General features: G+C 49.2%; 9 protein-coding genes across 9 annotated transcripts; 4 read left to right on the top strand and 5 right to left on the bottom strand.

Annotated features, from left to right (window-relative positions):
* Positions 1 to 270: 270 nt before the first annotated feature.
* BDV37DRAFT_247306 (nuclear transport factor 2 family protein) lies at positions 271 to 1,414 on the bottom strand. The gene is made up of 2 exons (XM_032081857.1): positions 1,280 to 1,414; positions 271 to 971 (listed from the first exon to the last, which is right to left on the bottom strand). The coding sequence occupies exons 1-2, from the start codon at positions 1,357 to 1,359 to the stop codon at positions 578 to 580; spliced, it is 474 nt and encodes a 157-aa protein (XP_031941993.1). The 5' UTR covers positions 1,360 to 1,414; the 3' UTR covers positions 271 to 577.
* Positions 1,415 to 3,014: 1,600 nt separating this feature from the next.
* Positions 3,015 to 4,470, top strand: BDV37DRAFT_247304 (peroxiredoxin family protein). Its single transcript, XM_032081856.1, has 4 exons — positions 3,015 to 3,688; positions 3,754 to 4,030; positions 4,091 to 4,234; positions 4,300 to 4,470. The coding sequence occupies exons 1-4, from the start codon at positions 3,639 to 3,641 to the stop codon at positions 4,333 to 4,335; spliced, it is 507 nt and encodes a 168-aa protein (XP_031941992.1). The 5' UTR covers positions 3,015 to 3,638; the 3' UTR covers positions 4,336 to 4,470.
* A 1,602-nt stretch (positions 4,471 to 6,072) lies between these two features.
* BDV37DRAFT_108828 (ribonuclease P/MRP protein subunit POP1) lies at positions 6,073 to 9,036 on the top strand. The gene is made up of 2 exons (XM_032078331.1): positions 6,073 to 6,506; positions 6,611 to 9,036. Exons 1-2 carry the CDS (start codon positions 6,171 to 6,173, stop codon positions 8,921 to 8,923), a joined length of 2,649 nt encoding a protein of 882 aa, XP_031941991.1. The 5' UTR covers positions 6,073 to 6,170; the 3' UTR covers positions 8,924 to 9,036.
* A 48-nt stretch (positions 9,037 to 9,084) lies between these two features.
* Positions 9,085 to 10,392, bottom strand: BDV37DRAFT_108818 (Mic19 family protein). Its single transcript, XM_032078330.1, has 3 exons — positions 10,208 to 10,392; positions 9,924 to 9,981; positions 9,085 to 9,845 (listed from the first exon to the last, which is right to left on the bottom strand). Exons 1-3 carry the CDS (start codon positions 10,264 to 10,266, stop codon positions 9,345 to 9,347), a joined length of 618 nt encoding a protein of 205 aa, XP_031941990.1. The 5' UTR covers positions 10,267 to 10,392; the 3' UTR covers positions 9,085 to 9,344.
* A 1,379-nt stretch (positions 10,393 to 11,771) lies between these two features.
* Positions 11,772 to 13,572, top strand: glkA (glucokinase glkA; the record flags this gene model as incomplete). Its single annotated transcript, XM_032089483.1, has 2 exons — positions 11,772 to 11,954; positions 12,019 to 13,572. 2 exons carry the CDS (start codon positions 11,772 to 11,774, stop codon positions 13,315 to 13,317), a joined length of 1,482 nt encoding a protein of 493 aa, XP_031941989.1. The 3' UTR covers positions 13,318 to 13,572.
* Positions 13,573 to 14,473: 901 nt separating this feature from the next.
* On the top strand, positions 14,474 to 16,677 carry BDV37DRAFT_108793 (MDR family MFS transporter). Its single transcript, XM_032078329.1, has 3 exons — positions 14,474 to 14,970; positions 15,056 to 15,862; positions 15,919 to 16,677. The coding sequence occupies exons 1-3, from the start codon at positions 14,665 to 14,667 to the stop codon at positions 16,564 to 16,566; spliced, it is 1,761 nt and encodes a 586-aa protein (XP_031941988.1). The 5' UTR covers positions 14,474 to 14,664; the 3' UTR covers positions 16,567 to 16,677.
* A 158-nt stretch (positions 16,678 to 16,835) lies between these two features.
* BDV37DRAFT_282705 (uncharacterized protein) lies at positions 16,836 to 17,752 on the bottom strand (the record flags this gene model as incomplete). The annotated part of the gene is made up of 3 exons (XM_032087105.1): positions 16,836 to 16,988; positions 17,124 to 17,468; positions 17,654 to 17,752. 3 exons carry the CDS (start codon positions 17,750 to 17,752, stop codon positions 16,836 to 16,838), a joined length of 597 nt encoding a protein of 198 aa, XP_031941987.1.
* Positions 17,753 to 18,178: 426 nt separating this feature from the next.
* Positions 18,179 to 20,124, bottom strand: BDV37DRAFT_247289 (cytochrome P450). The gene is made up of 3 exons (XM_032081855.1): positions 19,869 to 20,124; positions 19,149 to 19,763; positions 18,179 to 19,085 (listed from the first exon to the last, which is right to left on the bottom strand). The coding sequence occupies exons 1-3, from the start codon at positions 19,944 to 19,946 to the stop codon at positions 18,186 to 18,188; spliced, it is 1,593 nt and encodes a 530-aa protein (XP_031941986.1). The 5' UTR covers positions 19,947 to 20,124; the 3' UTR covers positions 18,179 to 18,185.
* A 329-nt stretch (positions 20,125 to 20,453) lies between these two features.
* Positions 20,454 to 22,463, bottom strand: BDV37DRAFT_247288 (putative zinc finger motif, C2HC5-type-domain-containing protein). The gene has a single exon (XM_032081854.1). It carries the CDS (start codon positions 22,384 to 22,386, stop codon positions 20,824 to 20,826), a length of 1,563 nt encoding a protein of 520 aa, XP_031941985.1. The 5' UTR covers positions 22,387 to 22,463; the 3' UTR covers positions 20,454 to 20,823.
* Between the last annotated feature and the right edge of the window lie 15 nt (positions 22,464 to 22,478).

Raw genomic sequence — 22,478 nt, 5'->3', positions numbered from 1 at the left:
TCAACGCTGACAGGCTACAGTGGCTGGTTCCAGTCGAGTCTACATTCCTCCTTTTGGGCTTTCCAGAAGCGCTGCAGATTCTCGACAGTAAAAGCATTATCTCATGAAGTGGTCAACATCTGTATCTTTCTTTTTTTCTTTTTCTTTGGATTTTCGGTTTTGTGTTTTACATAATAATATCCTTGATGGCAAAATATCAACATTAGGGTTGGGGAAGGGGGAGGGGAGGGATTCTGAATCAAGGGAGGGAGGGAGGACATTCAACGAGAGGGACGATGATCCTAATACCGCGAATGAGACATTCCAGGCATGCTCATCACCTGCAGATAAGTTCCCACAGGTCCATTAAAGCTAAGCTCTTCTGGGCAATCAAAGAAGATGCCGATCACCCAACTGGCAGGTAAACTAGTTTCGAACTAAAAGAATGAGCCAGGGCTTGGTACGTCGTGTGAATCAATATGCCAAAAAAGTCGGAAATTAGGGAAGGTCGCTGTCATCATCGACTTGGCATGTCACTTTTGTAAAATTGCGCAACGGTTGAGTCGAATCGTGCAATAAAAGCTGGACTTTAAGCTCATCACCAATGTTCCTCACTAATCACCACATCTTCAACATCAACACCATCGACAAACCACCTCCCTTCCCCGTTCCCATTAGGTCCCAAGACCAGGTCATTACCACTCATCATCCTTTTCCTCATCTTTCCTGTCTCTCGGTCAAAGGTCCAGTCCTCGAGGCCGTAGCAGCGCTTCCAGCGCATCCCATCTTCAACATCTTGATATTCATACCAGAACTGCACCGCAATACGGTCGTCAGTGAAGGAAAACAGCTCCTTCCGAAGCCTGTAATTTGCTTCACGTTTCCATTTTGCAGTTAAGAAAGAGGTGATATTATCCGTCCCGGAGAAAAATGAAGTACGATTGCGCCAAACGCAATCTGGTGTATAGGCTTGAGCAACACGTACTGGGTCTCTAATTCACATATTGTAAGTAGAAGGCGACCGGTTTTTCAGTACAGTAAGCTGTACCAATGCGACTGAAACTTGAAAGAGAGTATGAAGGGGAAAGAGCGATGCAAATAAAGTGGAGACAGATGAATTGAGCCACGAGGTGGTCGCATAACTACGAGCAAGGGATGAAACATCAAAACCATGTCATGGGGGGATAACTACAGCCCCTCGTGCCAGCATGGGATAAAATGCCATGAAATCCCTACATTTAAGACCAAGCACGAAGGGCCAGAGGGATGGTTGTTGGAGCTCAAGGTAGACTATACTTACTGGGTATTCCACAAATTCTGTGCTGCTTTGACCTTCTTTCTCGCCGACTCCTCGGTGAACGGTGGTTTGATGTCAGCCATATTGATCTAACGCACGACCTCAACAGCGTATAATTCCTTTCTCGGCAGTGTGTGCGTACATCAGATTGAGTCACAGTAAGACTTTAGTAAGTAATGTGGGACATGTATATAAGCCTTGTCACGTGTCAGCCTTATGCAAGTTATCGTTTTAGTCTTATCTTATGTAGGTACGTTCAATTAAAGCTATGGGGTTGCACTTTGACATCTTTCGGCCGATACATAGAGTTCGGGGTTTGAAGCGTAGTCGACATCAGAACTGCGCTTTTCCGAAACTACTACAATTTTTATAAGAACATCAGGTTCACATACAAAGCGCAAAGTATAAGGCAAATACACAGTACATGGAGAGAAAGCTCTGTGTATGGAGTCATCTTTGCCACATGACATCATTCCAGGCTTTATGTGTCTGTACGAGCTTCCAGAGCGGCAGCACTAGGCTCTCGAAATCGTACACTTTGACTTATATGCACCTACATCCTTTTATTAATTGGTATACATGAAGGTGTAACATCTCATTTCCTTGGGGTATAGGTACTCGCTTCTGTGAGGTAAACCATAAAGCACATATGCCAAAATTCAACTAGCTCGTGATATGTTGCAGGAGTGCGTACCAGGCTACCTATAAATCACCATCTTAAGTTTTTTTTTTTTTTTTTCCTTTATTTTAAAAAGAGAAAATTGCTTGCTATATATGTATAATGCTGCCATAGTGTCAAAGCTTTGTTTGCATCTCTTATGAGTTAGTACCTATGTTGGGGACGGTACATAACTCTCTGCCAAACTATATATTTGTATATACATGTCCTCGAACTGCAACGGCCTTTGAGACTTAGCTATAGAGAATCCAAGATAGATTAACGATACCTACATCCCGCAAGACGCTAAATTACTGACAACATACCACATGAATGTTACGTATAAATAAACATGACGGATATTCACGCAAACACAAACGTCATGAAAGATACAGCCTTACAAGGATGTGGCCATTCCCCCGGCCCCCCTTTAGACAGTTTCTGGTGCGGTTAGTAATCTTCAAAGTCGTGGAATTATTAACAAACTATTGGCTCAGCGTGTCCAGATAAGAAAGCGTATTGCTTCTAGAACCTTGTTGATGTGTAATCCCGAACCAGGCTAGATATCCTTTGCCCCAACCTAGACCTATTATGTAAGCCCTGGGTGTTGGAGTTTTGAAAGGTTACCTGTACTTCGGAACCTATACAGATTGGTGCTTCAAGACGGCGAATGACCGAATTCTTCAAAACTGAGCTTCCCCCTGATGGAACTCCTACGAGTATGGACAAATCTTATCAGATCTTTCTGTCTCGGGATGGTTCCGCCCCTCGGATGCCTCCGAAGTTTTTCAGGTCCGAGTGGCAAGATAGTCGAACTTAGTTTACTAGGTACTAATCTTACTTTTGACCTGGTTTTTCATGAACCAGGAAAATAGAAACCGAATCTTTCATGACATAGCACTTGTCTTTATTTAAAAAAATTAAAACGTAATAAAGCTACGCCACTGTCTGTACATGCGCCAGTCACGTGAAAACGAGGGGCAGACGGTAGGCGGTGAAAGTCGGAGATTTCAAGGTCCCTTTTTTTTTTTTTTTTTTTCCCCTTTGGTCATACTCCGTACGGAGGACAATAGCCGTCTCGGAACAAACACGCCAGAGAGCAATTAGATAAGGAAAAAGGCTACCGAAGTGGTTGCTATGCATACGGGGTATAGCCGCGATTGGCTCAAAATTGGCTTACTAGATCCACCTTCCTCGCCATTGGGACACAAACAATCCTCATCTCAAGATCCCATAACGCCATCATTGAGGAGATGGAATGGAGGTACAGTAAGGATTAAGTAAGATACATAGCATAAAGGATGGCAATTCACTTTCTCCGTACGGTGGGCCCGGGATGACTTCATTAGGCAAGTGAAAAAGATTCGTCGGATCAATACGTACCTTGGTAACCATGAGTAAAGGGTAGTGGGGCATTTCAGTCTCGGGCGGTCTTCTTGATAATACAGCACACCTAAGCCCTCCAATCGAAAAGATTCGGTATCCTTCTGGTTTGGATCACCTTAGGTGTGCCTCGTACGGCCCGTGGGACGCGATCTCCGAAAGGGAATCAACCATATATTAACCGCCACATGCTCCTGCCCCTCGCTCCTCTCTTCTGACTTTCCGCATCACCCACATCACATAAATAAACACCCTTTCCCATCCACAACCACTTATCTTTTTTTAAGTTTCAACTCAATCTCACATACCAATTCAATCAAAATGTCTGGAATCAAGGCCGGTGACAGCTTCCCCTCCGACGTTGTCTTCTCGTAAGTTCAAGTTCCTAATCCCACCCTTTGAACCTTCTTGTGTTGATACTAACATTCTACCAAAGCTACATCCCCTACACCCCCGAGGCTCAGGAGTTCAACGCTTGCGGTATCCCCATCAACTACAACGCCTCCAAGGAGTGGGCCGACAAGAAGGTCATCCTCTTCGCTCTTCCCGGTGCCTTCACCCCCGTCTGCTCTGCTCGCCACGTCCCCGAGTACCAGGAGAGACTCCCTGAGATCCGTGAGAAGGGTGTCGACGTTGTTGCTGTCCTTGCTTACAACGATGCCTACGTCATGAGCGCCTGGGCCAAGGCCAACAATGTCAAGAACGACGACATCGTATGTTCATTACCTACATCACATTTAGCTACTAGGTTCCATTGCTGACTGGCCTTATAGCTCTTCCTTTCCGACCCCGAGGCCAAGTTCTCCAAGAGCCTCGGCTGGGCTGACGAGGAGGGCCGAACCAAGCGCTACGCCATCGTCATTGACCACGGCAAGGTCACCTACGCTGCTCTCGAGCCCGCCAAGAACCACCTCGAGGTAAGTGTCCATCGTCTGCAATCTCTTGGACTGTTTAATTGAACACACGCTCACTATCATCGCAGTTCTCGCGCGCTGAGACCGTCATCAAGAACCTCTAAATACATCAACAGGAACAAGGAATATGACGTAGGACTACTAGAGGATGCTGGCGTTTCAGCAGTGGGGTTAATATTTTAGAAATAGACAGCCCACTTTTAGAGATACAATAAATAACGAAGCTATGAAATCGTGAACATTTTTCCTTTGTCCGTAGTATGATGTCAATCGATAACCTTATATCGCGTAGTACGAATTAGCTCCGTTAGCCCGGTCTCCAAAGATCTAACCATGACTAATTCTGTTTGGAATAGAAGGACCCATATGGAGGAGGTTGTGAGATTTGGTTGTCAATATCTAATTTGGGCTGGCACCGAACCCATAAAGCCAAGGGCAGTAATTGTTATCCGGCGGAGGTCGTTGATGTCCCAGTCCAGTGACCCCTGGCAACCCGGGCCCAGTAAAAGGCGTCGCGAGATAGAGATATTTTCCGGGGGGCCACAGGGCAGAGATGGCATAGGGAATATGACCCATGCTTGATTAAATGCAATAGAAGAGAGTCTGTGAAAGGGTTCGAGTACAGTACCTTTGAGTCTTCCATGACTGGAATCCCGTTTCAATCCAAAGCATACAGCTCTGCTTTGCCTCGGGCCTTGTTCGAATCACCAATCCGTTTCCATTTCAACAACAGTACCGCACCAACATCTCCAGCGCCGCCGACAAGCCACAGGTTCATATTATGCTGTAGTCTGCTCCAAGACTCCAGCCAGTTTCAATAACGAATTTGGGCATACGTATGCTGTCTGATCGCAGGAAGAAATCTGGCTCTTTACGGGAGCCCACGTACGGGCCCTGGAAGGAGCTGAAGGCTGTAGATATTAGCAACAGTGCAGTACACAAATCAGACAAGATACACTGACTGGTTCCGAATGTATGACATGTCATTGCTGAGTCTCTTGTCCAGTTGAAATCCATTTTAACAGCTGATCGTGCCACCACTTTTGATGGCAGTCATGGATTTCTTCTGGCATGACACGAACCCAGAAGACTCCTTTGACTGGATTGTAATGTTTCCTGAAAATAACAAGATTACTTTAAGCTTAAGTGAGTGTAGATTTGAGTATAATGTTCTTATTACCGACAAGGTCTCTCGATACTGTTATTGAGATGATCAACAATCTCCCATCCCCAATTTTTGGGGATGTCTGTATGCACAAGCTCTCGGGATGACTTGATTTGTTTGAAGAGAAGGATTAGGCATTTGGTGATTCTCAATAAATATTGCTAGGAGGAGGCTGCTGAGGGATATCTGTGACTAAATTTGCGCAGTGACATATCTAGGGAGGACATATTCACCCCGTACGCCCATCTATAGTTGACTCGTACCTTTTTATTACCAGGCACAAAGGAAGATATTCCCTTAGGGTAGACGTTAGCTCTTACATAGTATGTGGTGTCACTGTTGCGGCCAACTACTACGGAGTAGTTACTCTTTCAATAAAGAACGGAGGAGGAAGGACAGAAATCAAAGGAACAGATCAGCTAGTTTTAGGCAGACAAGAATCAATTACCTTTTCTCCTGTGAAACGACTCTGTTTGAAGCAATAGACTTAACTTTAGTACCTTCGCATCCTGACTTCCCCACACGTTGGCTGCGATATGGTGGCCCGGGGCCGGGCCTATGCTCTTTTACTAAAAGCAGGCTAGCGGTCTATCATTGGCGTGTGACGCGCTAAAGCTTTCCGAGCACCACTTTCCTACAGCTATGACATAGAATTTTAATTCCAGACCACATTTAGCGCCACTTTATTTCAACAGCCAGAGTTGGTTTTCCTTTATTATCGTATACCTTTCTTAACTACGTCCTGCCCAGTTTCCAACACCTCCATTGGCCAGAATGGCCCTCAACCCCGCTTCGAAGCGCAAGTCCGCCCATGCAGGAGCACAAAATGGCTCCGCAGCAGCTCGGAAGCGCGCCAAAACGTTCGATGCCCGCACACTTGCTGCGCAGTCAGCCGAATCTGCCCTTTCTGCTTCCGGAGAACTCGATGTTGCCGCATATCTCGAAGCTCGTGAATTCGAAATTCGTGCCCTGGAGTCGGGCATGCAACGATCGAAGGCTGCCCTGACGAGTCGCGCGTTCCAGCAAGTACCTCGATCGTTGAGGAGGAGAACGGCTAGCCACAATGTGAAGAGGGTGCCAAGTAGGTTGAGGGCAAGGGCGAAGAGAGAGGTATGCTAGAACTATATCTGATTGTTTTACGAACTGGATGGTCCCAGTGAGGGCTCAGACTAAGCCATGTGGAAAATCTTGCTAAAAATCTGTGACCTGAATAGATGATGGAAGATAACACACCAACTGTAACTGCACGTCGGAGGAAACCAACAGAGGCCATGCGCATCCGTCTTGAAACCGCCAGACGTCTCCAAAACCTCAATTCCAAGACCAAAGCCAGGAGAGCTCATTCGAAAGCTAAGCGTGATAAAGAGGACCAGAAGTCGCTGGAAGAGGCGGGCAGTCACTCATTTGATATTGCTCCGCGTGTCCCTAAAATCAAGAAAAATAAGCTCTCACGCCCACCCCCGCCAGAGTCCAAATTCAAGAAGCGGCAAAGATGCAAGACGTGGCTCCCTACGCACATGTTTCATGCAAAACGAGCCCACATGGCTACGTCTAAAGATCCGCTGTGGCGATTCGCCATTCCTTTGTCCCCGACCGAGAAGAGTTACCGACCGTCTCACCGGGCAAGGGGCGCTAGGGGCGCTGTGGCTTGGGATATGAGCTATATGTCTACTATTCAGCTGGAGGGAACGGAAGGCGCATTAGAATGTGTTCTGAGAGCCGTTGGCGTTGACGGGAATGAAGTATGGGGCCCAAAGGGCAAAAAATGGAGATCCGGAACAAGGGCTTTGCAGGTGTGGACTTATGAGCGCGATGGGCCACGGAGACCTATTGCGCCAGTGACTTTGGTTCGATGTGCTGAAGGAAAGACGGGAGATGTTGACATGTTGGATGCGGAAAATGCTAAACCTGCGGAGAAAAAAACCTCCATAAAAGATAAGAAGAAAATTTTTATCAGAGTACATCCGTCTGCGTTCTTACAATTGTGGAATGAGCTCCTCGAGGTTTCGAAGAGACAGAACCCTCCCGTGATGATTGAAGATCTTCGTTTCGAAATTGGCAGCATTGATATCACAGGTCCGGGCTCCACCGAAGCTCTGTTAGCGGTGCTGAGGCCGGTCGAGTTGAATGAGGACGATAAACCATCGAACACCCCGGAAGTTACGTGGAACTCTCTACTGGGTGTCTCGAATCCTTCATCTCTCCCACAAAATGCCCTTCTTGCATTTTCCATATCTGATCCTCGTCTCCGTTTCCCACACAAAACTTTGAGACCCCCTTCCTCTGAGAAGGACATGCAAGACCTGGCTATGACTTTGTCGTCCTGGGCACCTGATCGTACACAAACAACGCCTTCTATTTTTGACCGTCGTGCACGCTTGGCTGCCGTGCGCCAACTGCCAAGCCAAAAAGCCATCAATCGGCGACGAGCTGAAGCTGGACCTGGGCGCCTTCCAACTCCTCGAGATACGGATCCACAAATCCCGGTGATGCTCCTTGCAACTCGACCCAGAGCTCAAACGAAGGATAACAATGCTCCAGGTAGCTGGACTGTACTGCTCCCTTGGAAGTGCGTTCTTCCGGTGTGGTATGCGTTGATGTATTATACTCTCTCAAGTGGCGGAAACCCGAGACTTGGTGGTTTAAAAGAGCAGCAACAGCTCGCTTTTGAAGCAGGAGAACCTTGGTTTCCCGGTGATTTTCCTGGCACACGCGCTGGGTGGGAATGGGGCTTGCGTGACCGAGAACAGTCAAAGAAGGAATGGGAACGACGGCCTAAGGGACGGAGAGTTGAATTCGACAGTATTGATTTGGGAACTGACCAGAAAGGCGAGATTGGCCAGGGTTGGGCATGTGATTGGGAAAGACTGGTCCAGGGTGCTGGAGCTCCTGACGCCAGCGATCACAATGAAAAGTATAGAAAACCGGAGAATGAGGGCGAAAATGTTACAAGACACGATGGCAAGGACGAGGAAGCCTTCGCGGATGGTCTTCCGCTCGGTATACACCACCTACAGCCAGTCGAAGCCGACCGCGCACTCCGAGACCAGAATTCGAATGTTGACAACTCAGCTCTTGCGACTGTACGGGTTTCTTTATTCAATCGAGGCACCCCTACTCCACGAGCTCGAGTCTACCGTCTACCTACCACCAACCAAGAGCTTCGTCAGAAATGGCTTTCTTTTGCATCAGCTAAACCGACTGGTGCTAAGTCACCTGCCCGAGAATCTTCCAACACCAGTTCAGACCCCCAAGCGCGTCTCGCTGCAGCTCTTCTATCTGCCCAAATCGATACAGATATCCATCAGGAGCATTTGCCCCTTCCGTCCGAAGAAGACCTCATCGGCTTTATAACAACAGGGAATTTCAATCTCTCTGCAGGTAAGGGCACAGGAGTTGGTTCGATACAGATGTCGAAGGTCACACCAGCTGCCCTCGGAAAGTGCAAGGCTCGAGAGAGAACCATGTGCATCATTCGGGGAGCGGGTGAGAGGGTAGGAAGACTGGGTTATTGGGAGGTTGCTTGAATGCATGTGCTGTGTAGGTATAGAAAGCTATCTCACGATTATATGATGCCCAGGATTCTCTTCCTTGTTCAGACTCTATCTCAGATGTAGAATTAACTACGCGTTATATCCATATTGCCCCTACAGGTGATAACGAAATGAGAAAAACTGTCCATATGTATTGATACACTAAGTTGGCGGTTTCAAATGTTCAAAATAGACTGCACATGGCATACGCAGTTCCATGCTATGAAAAAACCATCTTAAAATACCCACTAAAACCATGAGTAACCTCGATAAAGCGGCCAAAAAGTGCACGCAAGTAATAGTCACAGCCTGAGCCTAATTCCGGTACATACAGGAACATATACACACAACATAACACGAGAGATCTGAGGAATCTATTGTCAAGTAACACACACATAGTTTTTCACTTCGTCATCTAACCAACAACCCGGTCCACGAACGCTTCCTCAAGCTTGGCAACCTCCTTCTTGAACGCATTCACCTCCTGCCAGCAGTCCAAAGGCCGGCGGTCATTCAAACGCAAGCAGCTCACGACATTTGACTTGGCCTTCTCAACGCTCTCATCGATCTCAACCAATTTTCTCCGGCCCTCAAGCTTAGCACGCAGTTCCTCGATTTCGGTGTTCACCGAGTCACGGGACACATCACGGTTGATGGGCTGCGCTTCGGGGACAGGGGCAGGGGTGTATTCGCGGCCTGCGAAGGGGATCCGGGGAGCGTCCAGGTTCAGCGAGCCAGGGGGGTAGCTGACGTTTGGTGTAGAAGAGAACGACGAGGGAGCACTGTCTTTGGATTCCGCAATGCGCTTCTCGATCTCAGCAAGGGTCTGCTGCTCGCGTTGACGGAGACGCTCAAGCTCTTGAGCTACGCGGGCCTGAATCTGGAGTTCGATGCTCTTTGCGCGAGAGGAGTCCGTCTATTCTGGTTAGTTTTGGCTGCCAATTGGCTGTTTTCGGTAATTCCTCTGAAAGTTTTTTGGCGGATATATACGTACCTCGGTGTTGGATTGGAGGTTGTCGACAAGGTTAGATGAGAACTGGACGGGGCCACCGCTATAAAAATCAACAGTGTTAGCTTACTCGATTTGAAGGCCGCATTGTATCTGGGGGGAAATGTGTCTGGTCCCTCTCCCTCTTCGAATCTACCCATTATCCGGCGTGAAGTGTCCTGCCTCATTTAAAGGTACGAATAATGCCCGTCTCTTCCCTACTTCATACCCGGGACTGGCAAAATATCCACCCAAAAAGCAATTGACCGACAGTTCAAACGTAAACATACCTCGAAAAAACATGTTTCGAGCCCGCCGAAGCGTCAGGCTTGGAGCTACCGGCGCCCATTATGTGTTTAATTAATGAAAATTGATCCCTTCCCTTGGATCTTTAGAAAGGAAGACAAATTTAGTCCTTGTCGGTGCCTGAGTAAAGCTCCGATTTTAACACCGTGAAGACAGCGGAGACAGCAGGGCCTGGGCAATTCCAAGGTCGTCAGAGGAGTTCGCATATCGCCGTTTCAACGCAGCAGCCGACTTCCGCCGGTGCATATCACGTGACGCTTAGTCATTTGTTGTATGCTGCTGCTTGCGCACGGAAGTAGTATGGAGTCAAATGATGTGTACTCTTTGGTCTTTCTCTTGTTCTTTTGCTCCCTCGGCCCTGTTTCTAGTTCTTTTGCGTTTTAGGATTGATCTAGGCCTGAAACGATTACATGGGGGCTGTTGTTCAATGCGTCTCAATTGGCCTGTTCGGGTCGGAATGTAACCCTGTACCGTGATCGAGATTTGTACTGTGTAGTAACCATTGTTGCCGTGTTTGTTGTTCGGTAGTGGTACTTAGTAGTTGGTAATTTCAAGTAGCAGAGAATCCAAATCAAGGACTAGTGTGTTATAGGATCAGGTTATAAAGTGTAACGTGATCATGGGTTACCATCAGTGGCTGAAATACGGATTTCTGATAAGTGAAAATAGGGCAGATGATTTTTTCCTCTGTGTATACAAAGCGTCAAACAAAGAGTATATGATTTCTCAGCGGTGTACTCTTGAGAGAGGCACAATTACTGAGAGGGGAGGAGTTACTCGACAGCCATGGAATAAGGAATCGGCGTAACTTTGCCAGGCACTTCCCCACCTTCTGTCACCTAACCACCATGCAGGTCAGCCTCTAAATGTCACCCCAGATTACTAGTACTCCATACGGAGAACGCTCACATCGGACGTGATAAGGCCATTCTTGTAGTATACTACTAGTATACATCGGTGGTAGTATTCTCCTCGTCTATTGCACCACCAATAAAGATCATTCCTTCCCTTCCGTGTCTTCCCCGTGTCTACACGCCGTCCTAACCATTGTTTCTCACCGGTAAAACCCCCCACACGGTTTCATAGCGTCATGGTATGGGTTCGCTACCATCAAGGCTTCCATTTGCATCCACGCCATGCAATGCTAAGACAGATCTATTGGGGCCCGAAACGTTCGGGAAAATATGCAATAATTCTAGGGTCTCAGTGAAGAGAAGCGCCGGCGAACCCGGAAACCCCATTGGTTCGACGTCTTTAGAACTAAATCTGGCCCACTGACTGACCTCATCGACCCCTCTTCGTCACTTCCCTACGTATGCGCCCTCAATATTATCGCTTGCATACCATGCAACCTATATAATTCCAGCAAAATAATTTTTTTCCCCTTTCTTTCCCCCCCGCCATATTTTCTACCCCTCCACATCTCCTCGTGTTGTTCCCTCCTATAACCTCACTTCCTGCTACCCCTCTACTTATCCTTCTATCAACTTTCTTTTCAAACCCTCTAATCCCCCACTATCCGACTTCCGTTTCCTCCCGCTTCCCACAATGTCATCCGCCTTGTTGGACGAGGCTGCGCGGATTGCCCGCCAGTTCGACCTCCCCGCCGAGGGGGTCCAACGCGGGGTGAAAGAGTACATCCGGGAGATGGATGAAGGACTGAGCAAGGAGGGCACAACTCTGAGCCAAATCCCGACGTTCGTTACCTCAGTACCAAATGGCACAGAGAAGGTATTTTTTTTTAAAAAACCTGTTTCTTACATCACAATTGCATGTCTGACCTTTGTTGTGACAGGGACTGTACCTAGCCGTAGATCTTGGCGGTACCAACTTTCGCGTGTGCTCAGTAGATCTACACGGCGACACTACCTTTTCTCTGACACAGTCTAAAATCATGATCCCTCGTGAATTGATGGCTTCCGGCACCTCCAAGGATCTCTTCACCTTCTTGGCTCGCCAGATCGAAGCTTTCCTGCGTATCCACCACAACGAACACTTTGAAGCCCATCTCCAACGTCGACGTGAAGGAAAGGGCGAAGAAGAATTGTTTGATTTGGGCTTCACTTTCAGTTTCCCCGTGCGCCAGGTCGGTATCAACAAGGGAACCCTCATTCGCTGGACGAAGGGCTTCAACATTCCCGACGCCGTTGGCCATGATGTCTGCGCGTTATTGCAAAGTGCGCTCGATGCTCTGGAGCTCCCCGTGCGCGTGGCCGCTCTTGTGAATGACACAGTTGGAACCCTGATGGCCCGTTCATACACCTCCCCTGGTGAAACGGGAACCTTCCTGGGTGCCATCTTCGGCACGGGTACCAACGGTGCCTACGTCGAGAAGCTCGACAAGATCTCTAAGATGGCTACGATCGAACATTCCGACTACGATAAGACAACGGGTGAAATGATCATCAATGCTGAATGGGGTAGCTTTGATAACCACTTGAGTGTCTTGCCCAACACCGTCTACGACCAGCAGCTAGATGAGGAGAGCAACAACCCTGGCATCCAGATGTTCGAGAAGCGAGTTTCTGGAATGTTCCTCGGTGAGATTCTGCGCCGTGTCCTGGTTGATCTGCACCGCAATGAATCTCTGGGTCTATTCAAGCCCAGCGCCTCGTCGGATGTGGTTGTGCCAGAAAACGCTACGCTCTTCCGTCAATGGGGCCTTGACACCAGCCTCCTGAGCTTGGTTGAAGCGGACAACAGCGAGAGTATGGAGCCTACCAAGACGGCATTGAAGGACCACTTGAAGATCGAAGGGGCCAGTACCACGGACTGCAAGGCTGTCAAGACAATCGTGCATGCCATTGGCAAGCGCGCTGCTCGTCTGAGCGCCGTGCCTCTTGCTGCCACCCTTATCGCCACCAAGAAACTCGAGACCGATGATCTGGTAGACGTTGGTGTCGACGGCAGCTTGGTCGAGTTCTACCCTAACTTTGAGGGATACATGCGTGACGCCTTGCGTGAGGTGCCCGAGGTAGGCGTTGCCGGCGATAAGAAGGTGCGCATTGGTATCTCGAAGGATGGTAGTGGTGTTGGTGCGGCGTTGATTGCCCTGGTGGCTAGCAAGGAAGAAGCCAGGATGAAGGCCCAGTAGCGGTCTATGACTAACACTTTGCGATGATCTCAACTTTATTCCCCCTTGTTTTTATGGTTCATTTTGAATGGGTGATCTCGGACTGTCGGTGAAGACTACTGTATCTTCACCTTCCCTAGCCGCTTTTCATGCGGCGAAGGCCATGTCCTCGAATTTGCAGGGACGGCTTACTGTGAAAGGACCTGGAGTTAGTGAGAGTGGCTGGGAAGGAGGGTGTAACAATATTCTTTTTTTTTTCTCATGGCGTTAACTAGCATTCTCATGGAACGGATGATATGTTGCAATAAAAAATCCTACTCTTGAAACCCTTTTTAACCGCATCCTTGTTAGTCTCATAGCAGTATTGATGTATCAGAGCATTGACCAACCCTCGGGGTGCTGATAACAATAGTCTAAAGATATAAACCCAGGCTCCGCCAAAATACCCGCTCATCACGGTACCTGACATTAGAGTTTCATCCATGAGCACATAAGGTTGATACCTAGATTCGCTCATACTGTGGTACCAGTAGATGGTTCTCTTGTGAATGGCCAGAAAATCCTTTTTTTGACTTCCTTTTATTGGTCACGCTAGGCCAAACTGCAGCCCAGATGCAGAAAACCCTAAGCGAGAAGTCCCATACAAGGAGGCTTCAGGAATTCACCTGCAAAGATAGTCAGTCCACTTTACAAAGACCTGCGGGTCATTCATCTTATTTAAAATGCTCAGCGGCAGGGCCAATGCTGGTCCGTCCGTAGTCTAGACCGTGCCACTTTCTTTGTTGTTTTTCGAACTCCATAGTTCATTATTCTTCATTACAGACCATTACTAGGGTTCCGTGGCAAGAAAGGAAGCGAATCTGGATCGGGTGCCTACGTAAGAGATATCTCATGACTATTTCGGGATAGAGCAAGGACAGCTGAGCGGACAGCTGACATTCTAGCGTATTCTCTAGATCACAATTGCATGCCTTGGGCCTTCGGGCGTCGGGAGGAAAAGATCCCGTTCCTTTGATGTAGTACAGAGCAACCCGAGATGGAAATCCAGTCTTGTTCAACTGAAGAAAGGCTGCTGCGGAGGTTTCTGATCACTTCACCGATTGGGTGACCTCTCTTCTGGCATCGTCACCGTGGCACTGGGCATCAATGAATCAGTGATCGGTCTTATATCACCAAGGCAACCTCGCAGGCAAAGTTAATCTTCATCTGTGAAAAAGACGACCCTTCTTGCCTCTTACTTCTTTTCTATACTTTTCCTTCGTTAGATTGACGACATCAACCGCTCCTTCCATGTACGTTACTTTCTTTTCTTGTCTTTCGTAACCTCTTATTTCCATCTCATCTAGATTCTTCAAGTCGATAGATATAATGCAGGATAATAAACTGCAAGACACGCTTGGCTCGCCGCCACCGACCAGTTTGGTATCCGACAACATGGCAAGGGAGGGAAGACCATCCATGGAGAAAGGGAGTACGCTGGCCGGCTCACAGGCAGAGTCCCCTACGTTGGCCCCAGAAGTAAAGAATGAAAACAATATGTCTGTGGCGAACATTAGTCCAAGCGATGAAGCACAGAAAGAAGAGGAGGAGGAGGAGGAGGAGGAGTATCCAAGTTCTTGGAAACTTGGCCTGATTACCATCGCATTAGCCCTTGCAATCTTTTGTCTGGCTTTGGTAAGTCCATTCATTACTTGCCGGTCATAACTGTTGTACTTGACCTTTGGAAGACAATTTTTACTAATGACCTTGGCTTGCTTAGGACAATACTATCATTTCCACGGCAATTCCAAAGATCACAGATCAGTTCAAGTCCCTTGAAGATGTGGGCTGGTATGGCAGCGCATACCTCCTGACAACATGTTCATTGTGCTTGACGTTCGGCAAGCTTTATACGTTCTACTCCACAAAATGGGTCTACTTGATTGCTCTTTTCAGTTTCGAACTGGGATCTCTGATCTGTGGGATTGCGCCGAACTCGTTATCACTGATCATTGGCCGAGCCATAGCCGGTCTGGGGGCAGCTGGACTATTTTCGGGGGCACTCATTATCATTGCTCAGACGGTCCCACTGAACCGACGACCAATCTTCGCTGCGATGATGGGTTCAATGTATGGAATTGCAAGTGTGGCCGGACCCTTGATGGGCGGTGCGTTTACGGACCGTCTCAGTTGGAGATGGTGTTTTTATATCAACTTACCTTTCGGCGGAGTGACCGGTTGCTTCATCCTTTTCTTGTTCAAGGCACCAAAGTCTGTCAAGGACAAGTCTGGTTTCAAAAACCAAATGGGGCAGCTGGATTTCCCTGGAACTGTCCTCTTCATGCCGTCAATCATCTGTGTATTGCTCGCGCTACAATGGGGAGGCACTATGTATGCTTGGAACAGTGCTCGGATCATAGCCCTCTTTGTTGTTTTCGGGGTCCTTCTCATTGCCTTCTGCGGCGTACAGTTGTGGCAGCAAGACAAGGCTACGGTGCCTCCCCGGCTGGTCAAGAATCGGAATGTATGGGGCGCAGCGTTTTACAGCTTCTGTATTGGTGGAGCATTTTTCATTTTTATCTACTATGTAAGCTTGTACCTGCTACGGTCACAGAGACATATGCTAATTTGTGCTTTTCATAGCTTCCCATCTGGTTCCAAGCGATAAAGGGTGTCTCAGCAACCAGGTCAGGCATCATGAACCTTCCTTTGCTCCTTCCCATGATTGTCGCCTCCATTGCTGCTGGTGCTTGTGTCACTATGGTTGGATACTATACACCGTTCATGATCGCCACGCCGATTCTCATCTCCATTGGCGGCGGGCTTCTCAGCACGTTGAATGTGGATTCAGGCGACGCTGCATGGATTGGGTATCAGGTTTTATATGGAATTGGCGTGGGCCTAGGCTTGCAGCAACCCATGATTGTTGTTCAGGCGGCTCTCCCGATTGCCGATGTTCCCACTGCAACGGCCTTTGTCATGTTCTCCCAGACACTAGGGGGGGCACTCTTCGTCTCTATCGCTCAGAATGTTTTTCAAAACCAACTGCGCAAGAACATTCTTGCTAGAGCCCCTGAGGTTGATGTTGCTAAGGTGGTTGGCGCAGGGGCTACGATGCTGCGGCAGGCTGTGTCGAAGGACCTCTTACCTACAGTTCTCGAGGCCTACAACGACGCTATCACCGAGACATTCTATGCTGCAGTGGCCATAGGGGCAATTGCTCTCTTTGCGGCACTTCCTATACAGTGGCTGTCCGTGAAAGGCAAGAAAATTGAGGCGATGGCTGCTTAGGAGGTACTGCTTCTAGGCATTGGTCGGGGGGTAGGGCTACGTTTCACTTCATGCTTGTCATAATGCAGTCTACCAAATCTATTTAATATGGCGTACTGCCTCTTTATCAAGGATATTGGAAAGTTCCACGTCCGCTATTCAGCGAAGTGGACTTTTCTTGCTTTGTTAGGCTATGTATATACGGATTCTTCTTTGCATGGAACAATTAATAGAATCTATAATTTACCCTAGTGCTAACGACGCAGAATCTAAAAGCAGTGCTGGACATTTCAAACAACGGCATAAAGGCTCAAATAAATCCCCCAGATAACTCCACAGGCGCTCCCGAACACCACTCGCCGGTCCACAGGAATAACAGTATACATAAGCGCCGATACGATAGGCCGAAACTTCAAACGAGCCATCATGATGGGGCCAAAATCCTACGCTTATTAGCATCGTCCTCAAACGGAGAAGGAAAACGAAGATATCAATCAACACGAAGGAAAAAAAAAAAAAAAAAAAAAAAAAAAAAAAAAAAAAAAAAAAAAAAAAAAAAAAAAAGAATAAATCCATACCTCACAAACCAACTCCCACACCCTCCCCAAACCCATCCCCTTCAACAAGTTGATCAACACGATGAACAAGAGAATGTTACACACCCCGGCGATGGTTTGATCCAAGAGGAACTTTACAGCAAAGTTCCACATCCCGGATCTCTGCTGTTTCGGCTTGAACGGCTTCTCCTTCGCAGGCAGGAGGTCATCGGGGTCAGGCGCATTGTTGCTAGTATTTCTCTTCCAGCTGGGGAACCCCGGGAACCGAGCCTCGATGTATCTCTGCCAGGAGAAATTGGGTGGTACGATAATGGCGCCGTACGTGATGAATTGGATCAGCGCGATGGTGTTCAGCGCGAATGGTTTCTTTGTTTTTTCTGTCAGCGAGAGAGAGAGAGAGTGTGTGTGTAGGACTTTCCAAATCATTGTATACATGTCATGGCAGGGGGGAGAGTGTATCGGGTTGTATAGGTGTGTTCTCGGGACCAAGACACCACCTCTACTGGGAGTTGAGAAATAATTGTAAAAGTAAAAAATAAAAATCTACGTACGTTTTCTTTGTACTGGTCTATTAACTGGGCCAGGACATTGGAGATGGCGTTGAGGATCGTGGATTGGATCAGGGTCACTGTCAAGGGGGATGGGGGCATTGTATTGTTTGCGATGCTCAGGAGGTCGTGAGCATCGTGTATGTCTGGGGGTGGTGGGGTGGGTTTAGGAGGTGTAGACGAGATATATGTATAGGGTACTCCTTATTCTTAGGTGATATGGATAGGTGTTTCTTTTCCTGCTCTGTCTTTTGTTTCAAGGGATTTCCTTCATTTACTTAAGTTGTTTGATTTATTTTTACCCTTTTGGATTTGTTGCACGTGTTGGGCACGTGTCCTGTTCGCTGTAGGAGGGAAATGAGTTGGGAACTGCTTGGCGTTTGGGAGGGGATTTTTCTCTCTCTTTGGTTTAATTAGAATTAGAAGCTGATTTACTTGGCCTTTTGGGGTTTGTGTTATTAATCGAATGAATTTGCAAATGCGCTATACATGAATCAACTTCGTTAAAAAAAAAAAAGGACACATAAATTTCGCCTTAGGCGGTTAGATCCCTCCGGCGGACGGTCACATTCGGCCCCTGCTTGGCGCTGGTGAAATGATCCACCAGAGCCAGATGGCCTTTCTCGTCCTCTCCGTGTCGATCGGCCAACTCCATGTCGAACAGGAACATCAACCGCGCGATGGTCAGGCGCATTTCCATGAATGCCATGCCCTTGCCAATGCATCCGCGGGGCCCGATACTGAACGGGCAGAATGCTCTCCGCGCAGTCTCCACAGCATCCTTGCTGCTCTCCCACTTCTCATCGGCGGTGATGCACGTTGCGCCCTCGATCCATCTCTCGGGCACATACGCCTCAGGTTCGCGGTAGTACTGGGGCTGGCGGTGGATGGAGTAGGTCGGGGTTCCACAGTCCGTGCCGGCGGGTAAAAAGGCCCCGTCCACGACGGCGCCGCCCTCCATCACCTCGCGCGGAATGGCCCCCGGCACGGCAGGTGCCAAGCGCAGCGCTTCGTCAATGCAGGCTTTCAGGTAAACGAGCTCGTTCAATTTGCCGCCGGTGACGATCTCCTCCACCGAGGTGAAGGCCTCACGGACTTCCTTTTTCAGGAGCGCCATGGCGCGCGGGTTGCGGACCAGGTAGAAGATGGTTGCCGCGAGCGTGGTGGACGTGGTGTCGCTGCCTGCGATCATGAGCACGTTAGCCTCGCCCCAGAGCTCGGGCGTCGTGAGACCCTTGCCCGTCTCGGGGTCTTTGGCGTTGAGCAGGTAGTAGAAGAAGTCTTTCTTGGAGTCGTGGCCGGCCTGTGTCCGCTCCTGGGCTCGCTTGTTGGCCTCTACGCGCGAGTTCATGATGAAGTTCCACCGGTCGTTGGTCAGTCTGTGAATGACGATTTGGTCCAAGTGCCAGGTATCAAGGGGCATCCACAGGCCGCACTGGGTTGATATTTGTCAGAAAAAACCAAGGGCTTCTATTTCTCAGCGAAACTCGGGACTCACCACATAGTGACGGTTGGCCGCGCGATCAACAAGCTGGATCATCTTCCTGCGGCCGCTGGAAACCAACATATCGAAACTCTTCCCGAAGCACAGTTCGCCCATGACGTCGTACGTGAGGTAACTGAACCAATCGCCCATATTCTGGACGGCGGTCTTCTGTGCCTCAGCCTTGTTACCGTCTGCCTGCTGCTCGGACAGAGCTGTGCACAGCTGCCGAACATGCAGCAACATGACATCCTCCATGCTCTTGAGAGCCTGGTCGGAGAAAGCCTGGCTCAGCACGCGTCTCTTCCGACCATGGACCGTCTTGTCGATCGCATTGTGCGTGTTGTACACGCCCTTGATGGCAGTGAAGCCATTGTAGAAATCGGCCTTCTTCAGCCTCTTGCCATGGCCGTAGATATCATGCAGGCCCTGCGCGGAGTTGATGGAGACAAAGTTCGGCGCAACACGGACATGCGACCCATACTGCTGATGCAGATTGTGAAGCCATAGATGTCGGTCCCCCTTCAGGCCATGATACAACTGCACCCAGGGGGTTATCGATGCAAGGACCGGGCCGTTAAATTTCCGAAGAGGATGCAAGAAGCGGTTGTAGATGACATATGCAAAAGACTAGTAGTTAAGCGGCCGTAAGCAACTCTGATGACGTACATGTACAATTCCACCACCAATACACAACAAGAGAGAAAAAAGAGAAAGGTAGGATATGGAACGCACCAACACACCCAGCAAAGCAGATACCCCCACCACAACCCCCTCAATCGACAACGTCTTCCAAACCTCCTGGACGAGCATATTGCAACCCCAGGAACTACTAGTAAAATGTAGACCTTCCGTATCCGGAACCGTAGCCGATACAAGCCGAGTCCAGCCGAACACCGGTTCCCCCCGCTGACGTTCCTGGCAAGGAAGGAGCAATATTGGAGCTTGGTAATAGGACCAGGGTCACTGGTAGAGCAAAGTAATTTGGTCTCTTTTTCTTTGGGGCTAACTCAGGATACCATTTCCATTCTACTTCCCTCGTGCCTCGTATATATACCTCTCTCTGGGCTCGGTTAGAAACGGACCTTGTGTTTTGGTTACAAAGAATGAAAGAGGGTGTCATACGTATGTCAGCTCTTGGAAGAATGTCTGGGTTTCAGGCTTCGTTACCGTGGTCTTAGGTTATTTTTAGTTGGAGGGAGATGTGGGTGGAAGGTTATTGTAGATTGGGTTGTCGGCAAATTGCTCTCTACGTGCTGACTGGGTATGAGTGTAGCTTATATGTATGGGTATGTGATTTTTTTTTTTTATTATTATTTGGGCTTATCTGGATGTACATAGGATGCTGTATCTGGTATCTAATTGATAGCCTGGTGTCGGACCTAAAACCGGAGCAATGATCTTCTCGAGGACCGCTTCTATCCGAGTGCCCTATAGTCCCCCATGCTACTGACTGCTTGTCTTCACACCGATAGATGGTAGATAGTGGGTACCGGGTCAGCTGTTAGCCCTAATTCCCCATTCACATGGGTAGGTAAGCTGTGAGGTCCCGCGATAATTCGTGGCGTATATTTTCCTGGTAATCCAGATGGTCCCCAAAAGGTAATGCGTAGATAGCTAGCTGTAAGCTGACTGTGTTTGTGTAACGTCCAAGCAGCCCTTGAGCAACCATCAAAACCCACGTCCCAATCTAGGTATAGCCATGTAAGCCGCCGTCGAGAATCCATTGCTCGTTGTCGTCTTTATCATCCTGGACTCGTCGCCATGTCTGTTGCCGCTCTTTTTGCGGTCTTGCTTCGACCGGTTTGCCGTCGGGACCCTTCCAGACAGGTCGCATCAACCCACCGGCCGCAAGAAGAGGATTCCGACTGAAGGCTTCACCGCGGCGTGACTTTGTAGAATCATCTGCCGGCTCAATAGCCTCCGACTCGGGCTCGGGCTCTTCTTCCACAGGGGATCCTGGATCAGCAGGGCTAGCTCCAGCAGACTGGTACACACGAGTGACTCTCCCGCCCTTGATATCCAGACTCATGATGGTCCTCTTTTTCTCCCATTCCGGACGGGCTTTTTCTTCCATCTCGCGCAATATCTGCTGCTGCTTCTTCAAGGCGAGAGCCCGCTGCGCGGGACTCATCCACAGCGTCGACGCAACATTAGGAGTCTCGAAGTCCGCCGCCTCATCCACAACACGCGTCCGCTTGGCATTCTGCGCCTGGAACTGAAGCAATTTGTCCCGGTGAGCCATGGCAGCGTTCAATTTGCTGGAAGACGCCGAAGGCGAGGGGCCCTGCCCCGGTCCGCCCTCGCGGTGATGGCTCTCGTTATGCGCGCGCATCTTCTCCTGGCCTCGTTCTGCCCGCAGTTCTCGGATCATGCTCTGCACTTCCTCGTTCGACAACAGGGGTGTGCCGCAGAATGAACACGGCTGGAGGCCCTCCAGGGAGCAGATGATCTTGCCGCAGTTGAGACAGTTCGGGGCAGGGTCGAAAAGAGGGTGGATCGCAGCGAAGCAGGAGCATTTCCGGGATTCGTTGCCCAGGGTTGGGTTCGTGGATAATTCTAGTGCGGCGATTGCGGCGGTAAGATCGGAGATGTTGGTCGTTGTTAGGGAGTTCTTAGACTGGCTCGTAGAGGTGTTGTTACTGTGTCGTGTAGAGGAGGACTTCGCGGCCTTGGATTTAACGTTCGGTAGTAAGTCCGAGAGCATAGGCCCCGAAGCAGAGGGCGGCGGTTTGCTCGAGCTTTGTTTCGGGACAGGCGAGTGAGCGCGCGACGAAGCAGCAGATGAGTCCTCGACCGATAGATACGGCGATCGTGAAGCGCCCGTATCTTGTTTGGCTCTAGGCGCCGGCGCCATGTAATCCTCCTCTAGATCTGCCTTCTTGTATCCGCCTGTGACATCTCCGAAGTTATCGGGCCGACGCGGGGGCCCGGCGCTGTGTAGCGGTGGCTTCGACTTCTTGCCCTTCTTTTGCCCCGCTCCTGGATTCCTAGAGCTTGTTGCTGTCGGTGTGGATGAGGGTGCATTGGAAGCTGCTGGTCGTTGAGGCGCGGGGTCTCGTCGCGAACTGAAAGCGGATATAAATTCAAAGGCTGCGGGGGAGTCACCTAAGAGGTTTTTGAGATGATCGGCACCCTCTTCTTTCGGTAGACTGGCGGCGTAAGTGATGATCTGCGTGAGTGATTCTTCGTCTAGTGGGAGGATTTGCGATATGCGGGAAACGCCCCAGGAGATGAGGCTGGGGTCGGTCATGGTTGGGAAGAGGAATTAGATGAATGACGGATTTGTAGAGTACTATATGTGGGAGGAGGGAGGATGGTGGATACAGCCCTCTATGGGGGACT

The sequence above is a fragment of the Aspergillus pseudonomiae genome (assembly GCF_009193645.1).
Source record: "Aspergillus pseudonomiae strain CBS 119388 unplaced genomic scaffold BDV37scaffold_29, whole genome shotgun sequence".
NCBI classification, from domain to species: domain Eukaryota; kingdom Fungi; phylum Ascomycota; class Eurotiomycetes; order Eurotiales; family Aspergillaceae; genus Aspergillus; species Aspergillus pseudonomiae.
This window is presented reverse-complemented; position numbering and strand designations above follow the sequence as displayed.

Bases quoted from the DNA above. Each gene is read 5' to 3' on its own strand.
- BDV37DRAFT_247306 (XM_032081857.1), bottom strand. From the start codon at position 1,359: ATGGCTGACATCAAACCACCGTTCACCGAGGAGTCGGCGAGAAAGAAG. The intron at 972-1,279 runs GTAAGTATAGTC...TATGTGAATTAG, and splicing joins CAGAATTTGTGGAATACCCA to AGACCCAGTACGTGTTGCTC.
- BDV37DRAFT_247304 (XM_032081856.1), top strand. From the start codon at position 3,639: ATGTCTGGAATCAAGGCCGGTGACAGCTTCCCCTCCGACGTTGTCTTC. The intron at 3,689-3,753 runs GTAAGTTCAAGT...ATTCTACCAAAG, and splicing joins CCCTCCGACGTTGTCTTCTC to CTACATCCCCTACACCCCCG. The intron at 4,031-4,090 runs GTATGTTCATTA...CTGGCCTTATAG, and splicing joins ATGTCAAGAACGACGACATC to CTCTTCCTTTCCGACCCCGA.
- BDV37DRAFT_108828 (XM_032078331.1), top strand. From the start codon at position 6,171: ATGGCCCTCAACCCCGCTTCGAAGCGCAAGTCCGCCCATGCAGGAGCA. The intron at 6,507-6,610 runs GTATGCTAGAAC...TGACCTGAATAG, and splicing joins GGGCAAGGGCGAAGAGAGAG to ATGATGGAAGATAACACACC.
- BDV37DRAFT_108818 (XM_032078330.1), bottom strand. From the start codon at position 10,266: ATGGGCGCCGGTAGCTCCAAGCCTGACGCTTCGGCGGGCTCGAAACAT. The intron at 9,982-10,207 runs GTATGTTTACGT...TGATTTTTATAG, and splicing joins TCGAAACATGTTTTTTCGAG to CGGTGGCCCCGTCCAGTTCT. The intron at 9,846-9,923 runs GTACGTATATAT...TAACCAGAATAG, and splicing joins ACCTCCAATCCAACACCGAG to ACGGACTCCTCTCGCGCAAA.
- BDV37DRAFT_108793 (XM_032078329.1), top strand. From the start codon at position 14,665: ATGCAGGATAATAAACTGCAAGACACGCTTGGCTCGCCGCCACCGACC. The intron at 14,971-15,055 runs GTAAGTCCATTC...TGGCTTGCTTAG, and splicing joins CAATCTTTTGTCTGGCTTTG to GACAATACTATCATTTCCAC. The intron at 15,863-15,918 runs GTAAGCTTGTAC...TGCTTTTCATAG, and splicing joins TTTTCATTTTTATCTACTAT to CTTCCCATCTGGTTCCAAGC.
- BDV37DRAFT_247289 (XM_032081855.1), bottom strand. From the start codon at position 19,946: ATGCTCGTCCAGGAGGTTTGGAAGACGTTGTCGATTGAGGGGGTTGTG. The intron at 19,764-19,868 runs GTGCGTTCCATA...CTTAACTACTAG, and splicing joins CTGCTTTGCTGGGTGTGTTG to TCTTTTGCATATGTCATCTA. The intron at 19,086-19,148 runs GTGAGTCCCGAG...ATATCAACCCAG, and splicing joins CGGCCAACCGTCACTATGTG to TGCGGCCTGTGGATGCCCCT.
- BDV37DRAFT_247288 (XM_032081854.1), bottom strand. From the start codon at position 22,386: ATGACCGACCCCAGCCTCATCTCCTGGGGCGTTTCCCGCATATCGCAA.